The 15,532-nt window shown below is 39.7% G+C and overlaps 2 protein-coding genes across 11 annotated transcripts in view; both read right to left on the bottom strand.

Annotated features, from left to right (window-relative positions):
* Window positions 1-121: 121 nt before the first annotated feature.
* On the bottom strand, window positions 122-4,316 carry LOC136998236 (uncharacterized). Its single transcript, XM_067350759.1, has one exon. The coding sequence runs from the start codon at window positions 4,314-4,316 to the stop codon at window positions 2,454-2,456; it is 1,863 nt and encodes a 620-aa protein (XP_067206860.1). The 3' UTR covers window positions 122-2,453.
* A 356-nt stretch (window positions 4,317-4,672) lies between these two features.
* The window catches only part of LOC105674674 (uncharacterized), a 32,009-nt gene continuing 21,149 nt past the window's right edge, over window positions 4,673-15,532 (bottom strand). For 8 of the 10 annotated variants that reach the window (XM_067350721.1, XM_067350716.1, XM_067350738.1 and 5 more), the window contains 10 exons: window positions 9,790-9,915; window positions 9,423-9,662; window positions 8,834-8,962; window positions 8,191-8,320; window positions 6,962-7,084; window positions 6,548-6,637; window positions 6,034-6,163; window positions 5,287-5,505; window positions 5,041-5,132; window positions 4,674-4,814 (listed from right to left, as the gene is read on the bottom strand). In XM_067350721.1, the coding sequence (XP_067206822.1) occupies window positions 4,674-4,814; window positions 5,041-5,132; window positions 5,287-5,505; window positions 6,034-6,163; window positions 6,548-6,637; window positions 6,962-7,084; window positions 8,191-8,320; window positions 8,834-8,962; window positions 9,423-9,662; window positions 9,790-9,915 (1,420 nt within the window). Of the gene's footprint in view, window positions 4,815-5,040; window positions 5,133-5,286; window positions 5,506-6,033; window positions 6,164-6,547; window positions 6,638-6,961; window positions 7,085-8,190; window positions 8,321-8,833; window positions 8,963-9,422; window positions 9,663-9,789; window positions 9,916-15,532 lie in introns of all 10 variants that reach the window. The other 2 variants (XM_067350745.1, XM_012371179.2) reach the window with 2 other exon arrangements.

The following is a 15,532-nucleotide window of genomic DNA, read 5'->3' as shown; positions in this document are numbered from 1 at the left end:
ATATATATTATATATATATATATATATATATATATATATATATATATATATACACACACATATGTAACAAGATGTTACTAAAAAGTTGAATTATGACTGAAGAACCGAAGAATTTAAAGAATTGTATCAGGCTATAACAATGGATTATATATTTCGACTTATATATAATCGAGTATACACAAAGGGCATGTTTTCTTTTTACAAAGAATAATGTATCTTTTATGCACATTTTGATTCGCTAATATTTGACATCATTACTCATGTATTAAATGCCATACATATAATATAGTATATAGGAATAAAATGACATGTATGTATATATAAATATGTGTGTATATATATATATATATATTTAAAATATATATATACACATACACATATATATATATATCTACTAAATAAAGCTACTCACGTTCACATACACATTCGCATTCGTATCGGACTGTTCACGAAAAGATTATGCGTGTATACGTACAGGGTGTTTAATTAACAATACATTTTTCTTACAAATAAGAAGAATAAAGAGAAGCACAGGTAAGCTTAAACAAATTTACTTCAAAATAGTCTTTTCAAATGATCAAAAATAGTTCTTTCGAATTTCAATAAGTTTGGAGAAGCGCTTTATAGATCAAATTTATAAATTTATAAACTAAATTATAAAGCAGCATGTAATAGTTTTGATTAAAAATTTATAAATTAATTCAATTTCAGATTACTGTCGATTAAATATTCATTCGTTGAAGACACCCTGTATGTATCGGAGCGCCCATAAGATCTTGTTAATGACTAGTATCAGCAAAAATGAATATCTGCGCGTCTGCGTTGCGTGAAATCTTAAATAAATTTATTTTGCGATAGGTACGGTGCACGTACATTGCAGAGATCCGACGCCACGGTGGCAAGTGAAAAATATTTTGCTGACAAGAAATGAAAAGTCTACAAGTCCTCACACGATTTCTCTAATGATGCAACGGTGGACATTTAGCAGTATAATTCTCTATAGCCGATATATGTACAAGATGACTGCCTTTACACTTAATTACTACAACAGCTTTCTCGATGCAAGCTTGGATTACTTATTTCTTGATAAAAATAATGCACTCCGAGATAACAACGTGTACTTCAAACGTGCGCTATACGCAGCACGATCGAACGATCTCGCACTACTCTTTGAAATTCAATCAGAATGCATGTAGACTGAAAATTCAATAAATGCGATTCAACTTTGGTCGAAGGATTCGATGAAGATCGGAAGAAAATTCTTGCAAGCTTAATCGACAGGTTACTCGATATGGCGCACGTACACTGCAGAGATCCGACGCCATGATTGCAAGTGAAAAATATTTTCCCGACAAGAAATAAAAAGTTTCCAAGTCCTCACACGAATTGCGAGTCTTCGATCGTCCTGTATATTCTTTTCGGCTGTGCGCGTTCTTGGACGTTCGTGATATATACAAAACAGAAGTTACTTTGAAATCGAGAAAGTCATAAAGCACAGATCTGAGTATTATTTAGGCTAAACGCATATGCGGAGTATCGCGCATAATATCGTGGTCCTCTGTTTGTGCAAAAATAGATATCCGCATTCACCGGTTTCTACTTCCGGTTTTCACTCCGCCGAACGAGATGTTAAGCGCGCGGCGTTTTTTTAAGTACAAAACACGCGAGATTTTTCTCTTCAAGATAATTTCTTTCTCGTATCTGCCTTGATCACGGTCTGATTTGTGTTAGTCTTGTTTCACTGTGTATCTTCCGTTCAGTCTCTTGGTACTGTGTGCTTGTAAATTGAAAATGGAGAATTTTTACTTGTAATCATTTTAAACAGCGCCAATAATTTTTTCGGATTCACTTCACGGTTAAGATTTTAATCGTCTGCGATCAAAATTTTGTATAAAATTTTGATTTGTAACCAAGAACACTGAACCGAAAATTTAAAAGTTTATCGGTTTTAATATAATAATATTGTTCTAGGAATTTTACATGATAATTAGTCCATTAATCATATAAATTGCTGTCGAGCACGTAACTTAATTAGCTTTTCTGCATGACATACTTTCAGAATGACAATCAATATGTTAATAGCCCCAAGGTATCTAAAACTGTATCAAATTTCTTCCTGCTCCTGTACAGGATGAATTACATAACTCGATCGCTCTATTATTTCTATTGTTGATGCAATTTTAATATAAATTTTTGTGATAAAAAATTTGTTTTATAATATAATTTATATTAATTATAAGTTTTATATAAAATGTTTCATTATGCTATAATTTTTCATATTTTAATTGAAAAAAATTTACAAGATTATAATGTATTCATTAATTACTGTTTTTCAAATGTATATGGACGTCAAATTGATTGAGACATTTTATTTCTTCGGTAACGGCAATGATCAGAATGATCGAATTTGATGCGGCAATTCATCCTGAACTGATGATACACGAAATTTGCGTTTAGATTGACGTGGAATCGTCCGTGTCGGTGTCGTCGCCGTAAAGACCGCGGCCGTCGGTCTTCGTCCACGAAGTCGCGGTGGCGTCCACCGCGCCGACCTCGTACCTGTTCTCCTCCTGGGCGGTGCTGGCCGGCACGATTCTCACGTAGGTCTCCCGCACGCCTTTCTGTTCCACGGAGGCGCTTCTCTCCTCACTGCTGACAGACTTGGAACGAGCTTTTTCCTCGGGTTTTTTCGTCACAGACTCGATCGATTCGAGCGAGCTTTTCCTGCGGCTGCTCCGGCGGTTCGCCCTGCTGACCTGGTCTTTGTTGCTGCCAGTGGGGGTGGAGGTTTTTCTGGTTATCCTCGGACTTTCGTTTTCCAGATACTTCCGGATCCACTTGGGTGTCTCGCTCGAGTACGCCTGCACCTTCTTCGTATACTTGCCAGGCGTGCTCGGCAGGATCATCGGCATCTCCGTCTCGATTACCGTCGTGATCACCTGCTCGTTCTCGTCGAAGTTGCTCTCCAGGTACTTGCGCTTCGGTGTGCTGCTCATACTCAGCTTGCCCAGTGTCGACACGCTACCGCTCTCTTCGCTCTCGTACGTGTACGAGTAGTGTCGCTGGATGTGCTTCGGTTCCAGCTGCTCCTGCTGTTGATCCTGCTCCTTGGCCTCCTGTCCCTTTTCCTCGTTCACCTCCTGATTTCGTCGGTTCTCCTCCTTCTCGATTCTCTTCAGCTTCTCCAGCGCGTCGTCGATCGAGTACCGCGGCGATTTTCTGTTGCCGACGCCGAACTCCGGCAGCTTCATCGGCGACAGCAGGGATTGCCTCAGATTGCCGGCGATGCTATGCCGTTGCCGACTAGGTGGATCGAGCAACCGACGTAGACTCGAGTTCCTGATCTCTGGCACGGACATCCTCTCGCGCATCGGTATCTGCGGTGGTTTGCCGCGCGTTTTGCCGATTTTGGGCGCGTCTTTGGGCGGCGACGGCGAGGTCGATAACTTCCTGCCGAACGGAAAATCCGGCGCCAGGAATCGCCTTTCGCCGGGCGGGAAGATCGGCGATGTGCTCGCGACAATCACGCTCCCGAGGCCCTCGCAGGTCGGGCTCTTTAGCCGCGCGGACGTTATCCCGGTGAGATCTTCGGTCTTCATCTGCTGGTGCTCGAAGATCGGCGAGCTGGCGATCGGCAGCAGCCGCGACTTGCAGCTATCCTGACTGTCGAGGCTGAAGCGCTGCTTCGTTAGCTGACTGTCGAGACTGAAGCGCTGCTTTGGCGTACCGGCGATCAGCCGCAGGTCGTTCTGCGTTTCCAGCTCCGGTATTGAGAAGCGATCGCGATTGAACTTGACCTGCGACGCGTTGCCGCCTAAATCCTTGATGTTTCGGTACTTGGCGCCGATGTCCAGCTGCGAGAGGCGGTCGCGCTGGCTAGCCTGCATCACAGCGGGCGCGAATCTCTTGTGTTTGAGCGGGTAAGGCGGCGGCGAGGGCACGCCGAATACGTCGCGGCCGCTGCTGAGGCACGGTTGGGACAATCGTTGCTGGCCTCGGCCGGGATAGTAGTCGCCGGTGACGAGGGTGGGCTGCGACAGTCGCTCGCGCTTGTCCTGCCGCAGAGCGAATCGACGTACGTCCGGCTGGGAGAGCCGCGACGAGCTCCTCTCCATCGTCAAGCTGCCGCGCGGACTCACGTTGCCGCTCAGCGCGTGCACGTTCGGCGTGGAGAGTCGCTCCTCCTCGTTGATGCTGTTGTCGCCCGAGGTGGCGCGCAGACTGGTGTAGGATAGACGGCCGCCGCCGCTGTTGCCGCGATTCATGCCGACGAAGTTGATGCCGCTCAGGCTGGAATTGAGGATCGGCTGCGACATGCGGATGCGACGGTCCGGCGAGCCGCCCGAGCGTCGGTCGTACGAGATCAGCAGGGTCGGCAGATTCGGCTGCGAGTAACGGCTGCGTTGGCTCGCCGGCGAGTAGCTCGGCGGGCACGGCGTGGTCGAGCGGGTGCGGTCCTCGTACGTGCCCGAGTCCTGAGACTCGATGCTGGATTGCGACTGCGGCGGCGCCCTGACGGGAGTGATGTGTAGATTCGGATGGGACAGCCGGTTCTTGCGGCCCTGGCCCGGTCGTCGGAGATGGTCGATCAGGTTCGGTTGCGATAGCCGGACGATGCATGGGTTCGGGCGCCGATTCAGGTACCAGAGGTCCCGGCGGGAGTACGGTTCACATCAGAGGGTGCCCTCTTCACGCAGCCGACGCATGAAGACCGGTCGCACGTCCTCGAAGAATGACGGCAGATCGAGCTCGGCGGCGCGCGCGATACCGCCGTCCTTGCACTCCAGCCAGTACGTGTCCATGAGACCCTTGCCCTGAGAAACGCACAACCGGAAATGAAATTCACACCGCTAACTAACAATTTGGTCAAGTGCTACAACTGTTTGTTCATTAAAAATTTGTGTTATCCCTTTATCTCTGATGTTATTCTCAAGACGCAGAGAGAGAAAGAGAGAAGACGTATAAAATATGAAAAGAATTGCATCAGTAATCGCTAAAAAAGACCGACACATTAGATCTAATAATAACTTCGCGAATTACCTTCACATCAACGAGGCCACGATGCTCAATCTTGAAGCCACCTACCGCGTCGAGCGCTTTTTTCATCTCTAAGCTGATGTGAATTCGTAGAGCTTGGATGAAAAATAACACTAATCAGTATATTAAAATGTGATGAAAATATAAATCAAATTATAATTTGAAAATTAAAGATGCAACAAGTTTGATGACATTTTCATTATGTACGTGTTTATAATTTCATAAATATTTAAATTATTTTTAGATTACCTTCACCGGTCGATTCCATGCGACTCGCGGTATTCACGGTATCGCCGAAGAGACAGTAACGGGGCATCTTGCTGCCGACGATGCCGGCAACGACAGGTCCGGTGTGAGCTCCGCTTCGTATCTGAAGCCGTTCTCCAGGACGCTTAGGCACCTGGAAGACGGACGAGGCTGCTAATAAATCCAACGCCATCGTGGCGATCTCGGACACGTGTTTGTCACCTGCGAGAAGGAAAATCGCAAGTGAAGATATTAATATACTGAAGAAGAAAATCGTTCTTGCGCGAAATAATGCAAGCACTGAAGTGTAAAATGTGTATTCCGCATCAAGAAGAATTCTATATCATTTTACAATAATTGCTTATGCAGTTTAATTCTTTCATTTATTTTTTGACGTAGAAAAAATATTAATTATTTATAATTGGTTTATAATTTAAAATTTATTTTAGTAAATTTAATCGAGAGTTTTATTTCTTTTTTTTACATTTTGTTAAGTTAAATTTTAATTGCCTTCAGAATTTTTGAAAACTTGCATTTGATGTTTTAATGTTGTAGAAAGGTGAATGTTTTATGTCAAAACTGAAAGATTTAAAAAGGGGAATAAAAGAGAGATTATAAAAACTAGAATGAAAGAATTAAAAAAATTTATGAATATAGAGAACCGGGGAGAAAAGTGATGCACTTTTTCGATAACAAGCATGCTTGAAAGTTGCAGGTAATAAGCGGAACTGGGTCTCAAGGATTTCGTACTTTTACCATTTCTAACAGGCAAACCGGAAGCGACCATGTAAGAATCCCCGATGGTCTCCACTTTATAGACATCATAGCATTCGATGCGCGCATCGAATAATTTGTAGATCGAGTTGAGGAATGTCACCACCTAGAAAAGCGCATCTCTTATCACTATAATACGCCGATATTCATTATATTAAATCGCACATTGTGAGTAAAAATGTGAGATTAAATTCGATTAGATAAAATCCCATTTTTTAGGGTAAAAATAAACACTGATTCAATGTATATACAATGACAGATGAACAACAGCAAGAGGAAAAGTGCATCGGAGAATTGATGGATCGATGCTGCGATGCGATTCGAAATCGTCTTGCGTCCTACGGGAATTTACGTGGTATGCGCGCGATTTCATCATCGTGGCAAGGAGCAAAAGCGCGACGGCATCGTGGTGGAACTTTCACGTAATTTAGCAACTCGCGTCAAGATCGATCAGTCGATTCCCGCCGGGGGAACAAAACGGAGGACGTACCTCGAGGGGCGTGTTCTCCGCGGCGATCTCCGTGAAACCGACTATATCGCTGAAGTAAACGGTCACCGCTTCGTAATACTCCGCTGGCACCTAATGGACAGAAAGATTTATAAATTTACGATCGTGACAGAGATAAGAAAGAATTTTATAGATAAACGGGATAGAAAAGTTTACTTTTTCTATTATTATGTAATCATTTGCAACACAAAAAACCTAGAAAAATATAAAAGAGTACTGAAAAGAAGTACTTTTAGAAGAAAAGGAATACTTTTAGAAGCTGAAAAATCGGCAGAGGAATTAAGCATCTAAACATTGAACAAATATGTGAAAAGCGAAATTTTAAATTTTCAGCGACATTTCAAACTCTTAGAATACTTAAATTATTTAGATAATTCAAAACACTTTTAAATTCACCTGTTGAGTCTGCTTGAGTTGCTGGGCAACGCTGGGTGGAAGCATTTGGAAGAGCAACGTGTCGCTCTTCCTCTTCTCGCGCTTGAGTTCGCGTGCCTTTTGCGCCAGATTCGCGGCGTACATCTGTAATTAATTAGCAAACTGGTAAAATATAATATGTTTAAAGAATTTTGATGTACATTACATCTCTCTCCATAATATCAAAGAAAAAAAAAGATAAACCGTAGAAAAGCTTATTCTGTCATTATTTTTCATAATCAATTATTTGTACACAAAGCCAGGATTTAAAAAGTTCAACTTAAAACATCAGTAATCAATAATATTAATATTCTAATTCCAAAAAGATCAGAATCTTAGAAATAAAATTTTTAAAGAAATTGTTATTTCAATTTTCATGCAAATTTTGGATATAAAAGAAATAAACTATTTTAGTATCACAGAAAATCAGTTTAATCCTTTAAAGACAATGTGTTTTTATCCGCTTAAATGACAATTGAAAACAAACAACAGTTGACGGATAACGACGCCTATTAATTTCCCCCGTGAATAAAACTCGTTAGAAATCCTGCAAATAGCAAAAACATTTTTCCCTTAAAGGCAAGAACTTCTCTTATCGCGATTCAGCCTTCGACAACTGATTTTCCATTAAGATGTCAGGCACGTGATGCATCATTTATTTGTCGACGACGTCGTCGGCTTAGAACTCGTCTACTCGGAATTGAATTATGGGATTCGCCACGATGCGAACTAACTAACATGCGGTCACGAAAGTTTCCCCATGGCTCTGCGCCCGTTGATTCTGTATCCGACAATGGATAAGTTAACGTTGACAAGCGACAACCGGATCGCCTGAAAGGCTTGCACTATCGCGAATTAGAATTGAATTTAGACGAATGGTATGATTAAGAAAGAAATCATCGAATCTCCGTCAATTAATTAGTCAAGCTTTTCGTTTTGTCGAAAGTGTCGGTGAAATTTTTTCATCCACTTATCAAACTACTCATCCGTTCTTAATTTTTAATCGTCTACACAACTCGGATTATTACCCAATTATTAGATAAAAGTACAGATATTATAATTGAGAGGAAATTATAGACTCTGCCGAAAAAATGCGCGATGAAAATTGAAGTCTATTACATCGTATCTATAAATTGCTGCAAGCGATACGTATGAAAGAGAGTCACATGTAGCATGAAAAGGAATCAAATCGACGGCTTTGAATCGCAGACCTGAATAGTAGCGACGGCGTTGCGCATCAGTATGATGATGATGGGCGACACTACCAGCACCAGAACGACGATAGCGATCCCCGCAACTTCCTTGTTGCTCGCATCTTGCAACGTCGAATTGACATAATCCCTGGCGACAAGCGTATCACATGACGATCAATATGTGCTTCAGAAGCGGTAACATATATAATCGGTTATTTTATGATATAAAATTGCCACTTGAAATTCGCAAATTGAGAAACCTAGCAAAATTATTTCACAATTTTCTTTAAACTTTATGAAAAATGCAAACACAGAAAATATCAGGAGAAGAATGAAAAAATTCTAAACCTTTGTGAATTTTAACATATTGCAATTTATTCAAATCTGATTTAGCGAATTCGACAAATTTATGAGCCAGCTTTGATCAAGATTTGTATATTCGTTAAAATAAATTATCGAGTAATTGCCGCGGAGAAGTTTCTCTCGCGAATTGTCTCGACGAGACGAGGAAATCGATTCTTTTCCAATTACAGTGGCTATTACCAAATATAGGCGTGTAGAGACGACTCATTTTACGCGGGCGTGTCCATTTGCGTTTCATGAATCTCGCCGAGACAGATCCGCGAGAAGAGAGACAATCTGATTATGAGGATTCCATTACCTTATCATGTGACGTAACTCTCTCTGCAGCTTACGCAGCTCGTCGATGTAAGTAGCCATTGAGTCAAAGTAGTCGATTGCATCGTCTACGCTCGGCTCCCTCTTTTGATTTCGCAGGATCTCGTCCCGTCTGAGAAGAGAGAATGCACAAACGTTCGTTCGCGTCTCTTATTGCCATAATTCGTCATCAGCCCGTTACGCGGTCGATGCTTATGAAAGCACGCAAATTCCATTCACGAAACACTTTTCAAATTACAATCCGAACTCGATAAGGGAGAGCAATAATCTGCGAATATTTTAATTCGCCGAAAAAGCGTTCAATTTCTAAATTTTACAATTAGAATATTATATAATCGCACTTCTTTCTTCATCGTTTAACTGCGACAGCATATTGTTATTACACGGATTATTTTAAACCACAATACAAATAAATTTTATCTTCCTGCGTTCTTTATATAAAATATTATATATGAAAGATTTAATGCAAATGTATTATGGCGAGTTCCGATGATTCCTCTGACAAAATAATATTTCGCACGATGTAGGAATCGAGACGCGGGTGACACGCGGAGGCGGGAAACATCTTTTACCTTGCCTTGATCTTGTCGTACGCGGGCATGGTGCGTGTTAGCTCGTCGTAAAACAATCTCAGTGATGGCACATACGTCAGAGCGGCGGTCAACAGATCGCGTCCAAGTGCCTCGTGGCGAACGTAGCTCACGTAGTTGTCGCCGAGAAGAATACCGCGGCCGAAGTAATTGATCCCCTCCACGGAGGCGATGCCGAGGCTCTCGATGCTTCGTAGGAGATTTTTAAAAGCTATCAGATATCTGAAAGAAAAATTCGAAAAAAACGCGATGGACTCTTCGACAATTCTCGTTTTCCCCCGAGAAATCTTTTTCGGATATTTATTCCTCTTTTTTTTGGGGGGGGGGGGGGAAGGACTTTGATCGTTACCTCCACACTCCGCTGTTGTCCGTCTCCTTGATCTGATTAGTCAGGTGATCCAGCATAGCGGCGTTCACGCTCGTGTACCACGCCATCACCTCGCTGATACTACTCCCCTCCGAACTTATCTTTTGCCTGCGAAGAACAAATGAACAAACTATATGCCGTGTTATCTTTTTGTCGCATAACGCAAGTTAACACGTCGGAAAGAAAAAATTCCGAATTGCGATCTTGTCGTAATCGCGAATGTAATGCGAATGTAATTGCAACGTCGCGTGACGGAATAATCTGCGCGAACGATCTTACGCGATCCGGAAGTTATTTGTGCTGATTCAACACTCGTCTTTCTCTTGAAACAGGAAATTAGTGTGTCAGAAGTAAAAAAAAAAAAAAGTATCAGTAATCGACACATCGTTGCTTTTCAAAATGTAGAAACGAGAAGGATAAAACTCTTAGAATTTTAAAAATCAATATGAATTAAAATAAAAACGAAGAGTGAGCGTGGACATTCGTGTGTCAAAGTTTATAAAAAAATATGAAAGTTTTTGCTTATGTTATATTTATTCCGATGCCTCGACACTCGGAACATTTTTCGGAAATCCAGAAACGATTTCGCATACATTAAGGAAGAAACAGAAATTCCTGCGAGTCGCTTTGCACGAGGATTCGCATATGGCGACATCAATCGATAGTGTGACACCGATGGTTAGACCTTCGCATTTGTTACCGAGGGGTTCGATCGGCGTGTTGAACGTCATGGTGTCGAGGTGAGATTTCAACCACGGACAAACGACAACCATGGGGAAACAGGGAGGAAGAGAGAGCGAGACACAGAAGAAAGAGTATAGGAAGGGAGAGAAAGAGAGAGAGAGAGAGAGACAAGAGTCTAAAAATACTGTATATTGCTCTAAATGGGCGCTCGCGCGCTCATGTGTGACGACCTCTTCCATTGCTCATAAAGAGAACGCGGGAGAAAGCTGATGATGAGAAGAGAACGAAAGTAAAGGTATATAAATTCGTGGAACGCTAGATAGCAGCGTTGAGACGCAGTCACGCTGACTACGATTTGACTCTAACGTCAGAAAAAAAAATTGAATTTATCCAATTTCAAGCGTCAGTGATTTAGTTTCCTTCTTTTTTATCTAAAATAAATTCAGAAAACGTTTCTGAAATGTTAAACATTTATTTATTAATTTATCGATTATGTAAAAATTATAGCCTTTCGTACACACATAAAGCTTTTATTATAGTATGCGTAATCATAAAGTGACAAATATATGCATAAAATTTAATGAAATTTAACGCTGCGTCCCTTTTCACAAGCGTTTTGATATTACAATGTCAATTCCGATCGCACAATTTGACGCTTAAAAAGCATGTCGAGCGTCATCAAAAGACGGTATCTTAAGGGGAGCCAGTGATACGGCAGAGAAGAGATGGATAGACAGTTTTATTGCTGGCACTTCTAAGATTGATTACCCTGAAGCGCAGAGAAGCAAAAACTGTAAGAGGAATCGTAGTGTATCGCGACACGACTAAAATGAGTACGAGCAATAATGTCACAAGACGGTAACTATATTCAATCGTTCTCCGCTTATTTGAAATTCAATCGCCGTACATTCCGTCGTAAATAAATGCATTATTACAAGAGAGAGAGAGAGAGAGAGAGAGAGAGAGAGGGCTGAAAAAGAGTTGAAGAGAGACGGAGAAGCGTATATTGTGCATTCCCTGGGATATTTCCTAAAAGCGCATTAAGAGATATAAACCGTGGATGACAATGATAGAGGAGACATAAACGGTATGACTAATGTAACAGTAATACTACTTATACGTCTTGACGACAAGCAGCTGAAGAAATATGGCGTTAGGATAAAATTTCTGAAAAATAAGCGGAAATTGTAGAGTGTCTCATACTGAAACTAATTAACTGTCATTTTCAAACGCACACAAAAAGCAAGAAAAATAAAATATCTTCTAACAAAGAACATTTTGCCGTTTTATTTACATATAAACTAAAGAAATCGGAAATATTTTTATAATAAACGTTTATAAGAAAATTCTAAATTTTGCTAATTTTAATGCTGTATATTTTCGAAGTCAGAATTATAACAAAAATTAAGTCGCTTTTGGAAACTATAAAAAACTTTTTGTAACAAAAGTTACAATTATAGTTATAATTTTCGAAAGTGATTTGATTTTTGTGTTATAATTCTCACTTCGAAAATATATATCATTAAAATTAACGATATTTGACCTTTTTTATAAACGTCTATTTAATAATAAAAATATTATCTTTAATTCATATGTAAATAAAACTGCGAAATGTCCTCTGTTGGAAGGTATTTTACTTTTCTTGCTTCCTGTGCGTTTAAAAATAACAGTTAATTAGTTCCAGCAACTTCTCTTCTTCTGTCATAAGACATCTTGTATAAAATAATGTAGTTTTTAATAAAGTATATATATACATAAGGTGTCCCCAAAAATTCGCGAATGTTTTTTTATCGAGTTATTTTTTAATTAATTTGTATTCAATTCTTTCTCAAAAATGCTTTTAAAAGAAATAACAGAGCCATATTCTTCAGTTAACTCCAATTTAAAACTTATTTTTTAAAAAAACATGATGTTGCAAATTAAAAAGATAGAACAAATGATGACCTCTTTCCAAATTTTTCTTCCGACAAAAATCAGTATTGATCAATTAAAAATTCCTCATTAAAAGAACATCAACTAGTTGCTGGATATCAATTACAGAAATAAAAATTATTATATTATATTTATATAAATATATCTCATTTTGATTTAACATAGCAAACCGGCATACATATAAATCATATTTAAAATCAGACTCTTTTTTAGGAAAAATAATATATATTATTGAATGTATAAATGAATAAATGCATAAAGTATATTCTAGAAATTGAAACAAGGTTTCCTTAACACAATTGTAAAATAAAAATTCTATAAAAATTATAAAGATAAAAAGAATATGCAAGTAAATCTGAAGAAAATCCGAAGGAATCTTTATAATGTATTTTCTTTTTGCATCGATCGGCTGTCCGATATATATCTTCGTAAGGTTCTCGCCCTTTTTCCGCAAGCTTCGTAAACGAAGCCGAAGGATTGTTAGCGGCTTGTTATCGGTTGTACCGGATGACGCAAATACGCCGCAACTGTCTTCTGTGCACGTGTGTGAGTGGTCGTGATAGCCGTTTGCAAGTAGTACGACTCGTGTTAGCCTCTTTTCGCCTTATTTCTGCTTCCGTTGCTACTTGGTTTGCTCGGTAGAAAGAGTTTTTTCAATGCCGGCGAAGATTTACTTTACAAAATAGATATATCGTTTTCATTTAGCAGCTTAAAAACATAAAGCCACTCTCTAAAGAAGCTCATCTTTTAATAGCAATAATTATTGTTATAAAATATTATATATTTATTCTTAATAAATTCTTAATCAATTAATAAGTTTTCGTTGGGCAACTTTTCTGCAAATTTATGTACAAATACTTATATGATTTTTGTGTCTGTTTCCCTGAAATTATCCGCTCGAAATGGATTAATTCTGCTTATTCAAACTCAAAATAAAAATCTCCTTCAATCACTTTAAAAAGTTCCTTTCATTTTCTCTTCGTGCGCTTTCACATTTTTATGGATAGACAACGCAATAACGGCGCATTCGCATTTTCAATCAGTAATACAAAGAAAATAAAAGTGCCTAATATTTTGAAGTTGCATCACATTGATGTAATCGACTCAAAATTAAAGTTTCCGCTACACAAGTCGAGGACACCCGTTACAATCAGTGGCGCATTGTCGCGTCAGCAGAGCGTGCGGGCAGCTTCGTACAAAATATTCTGTCTTCATGCCCGTCGGCGGTGCGCGCAACACACCAGCTTTTCCATATCGATATTTTATCGTCCTATCGATTTATTGGTCGTACGTGTGTCTGCACCCGGCCGGCGGGGCGCGCACTCGCCGTTTTCGCTCCGCCGGAACGAAAAACGTGCCTTTTATAAATATTGCCGCAAGCGCGATACATTGAAATCAGCAGCGATTTCAGCGAGCTCGTTCGCAAAGTGGAAATTACTTGTGTGGGGCACGACCTACCTCATGAAAGGACAAAAACGGCAGAACCATTATTTTCCTCCTTGCGTAACGCGTTTGCGTAACCGACCAAGGAAATTCGCGCGACTATTGCGCAATCAATGAAAATATGTATATATGAACGTAATCAACGAAAGCCATGGATTTTTCTTCTCTCGCGTTTGTGATTCTTTCGCCTAAAGTACATACTTCAATCTAAGAATATTTTAGAAATCAAAAGAAAATTCTAGAATTTGGTGTTTTAGACAATTTTCGAGCGATTTCTCCGTTCCAAGAATTTTCTAAATTTTTTTACTAAATTTTTTTCTAAATTTTTTTACAATTAAACAAATTACTCATATGTTCTATATTCAAAATTTTTTACAATTAAATAAAATGTATATTCTACGACGAATGGTTTTGCAAACATTCTATTCATATCGCGACATGAGGAGATTTTTATTTTCGGAACACTCGTCGGATCGTACATTTTTTACGATCGGTTACGATCGACGATGTTTCCAGAACATTCTGTGCAAATACTCTCCAAGTATTCCGAGAGCATCTCCGTTCACGTCACGTCGCTAATTAAAAAGGCCGTCACCGGCATTTGCATTCGATTTTGCGAGGTCTGCTCCGCTGCGGCGAGGAGGGATGTGAGGGTTAAATATTTTTATCATCGATCGATGCGACAAGACAAATACGACACGCCGAGGGCTATTATAAAAGCGTGTACACGCTCGCGCTCGCCGCTCTCTCGCTCGTCTTCGCCACGCCTTTTGACCCTCTGTTACATATATAATTAGACGATAGGAAAAGGTTTAATCGGCAGATGTGTATGAGGGCGTTTCCGATTAAATTACCCGTCGCTCCCCGGCACCGAAATTACCTTAATTAAATCGCCGGACACGATCGTTCGGCGAAAGCGATCGTAAAAAGTGCGCCAACAGCGCGTGACAGAATTTTTTAGTACCGAATTGAAAAGCTAATTGATGGACACGTTTTAAATTAGGATACTTTTGTACGTCGGGTTTTTATTGTGTAAAAGAGCAAAAAGGTTTTGAAATATAAAGTACTTATTTTGTTAAAACTTGTGAAATGTTGTCAACAACATGCACGTGCAATTTTGCAAATTTTAATTGAAAAAGATTAAAAACAATTTTTAAATGCTGAACCTTTCTATGCCAACTTTCATATTAATTTCATATCACTTATTGTATATTTATATATTAACAGTAAGAGAAAATTTATATCACGCTTGACTATATACTGATGTACTCGACTCAATTTTCACAGCGCAGTTTCAAAAATTTACCGGCATTTTTATTGCATTTCACGTCATTTAAATGTCACTGAAATGTTACGTGGCGGACCATCGTGTATACGTTCGAGAATTTTTTATCGTCGAAAAAGCCCATTCTTCAAACGTCAAAGAGAAACTGTTTGTGAAATGTGACTGTAGCTGTAGAGAGGTTTCAGCGTTACGGTCGTCAATGCAGCTACACGATATTTTCGCTAGTCGGACGATATCACGCGTCGTCGCTTAATTCTAATTAAAATCCACGTAAGACTCTTTTAATTAAAAATAATTTTTTCCTCTTTCCTTCCGCATCGGCAGCCTTGCCTCGTTAAAAGCGTGATTTTTTTTATAAAATACTTTCCCTCTCCCTTTTTT

This window comes from Linepithema humile, chromosome 1, assembly GCF_040581485.1.
Source record: "Linepithema humile isolate Giens D197 chromosome 1, Lhum_UNIL_v1.0, whole genome shotgun sequence".
NCBI classification, from domain to species: Eukaryota; Metazoa; Arthropoda; class Insecta; order Hymenoptera; family Formicidae; genus Linepithema; species Linepithema humile.
This window is presented reverse-complemented; position numbering and strand designations above follow the sequence as displayed.

Excerpts from the sequence above, each read along its gene's own strand:
- LOC136998236 (XM_067350759.1), bottom strand. The coding sequence starts at position 4,316 with ATGTCGCAGCCGATCCTCAATTCCAGCCTGAGCGGCATCAACTTCGTC.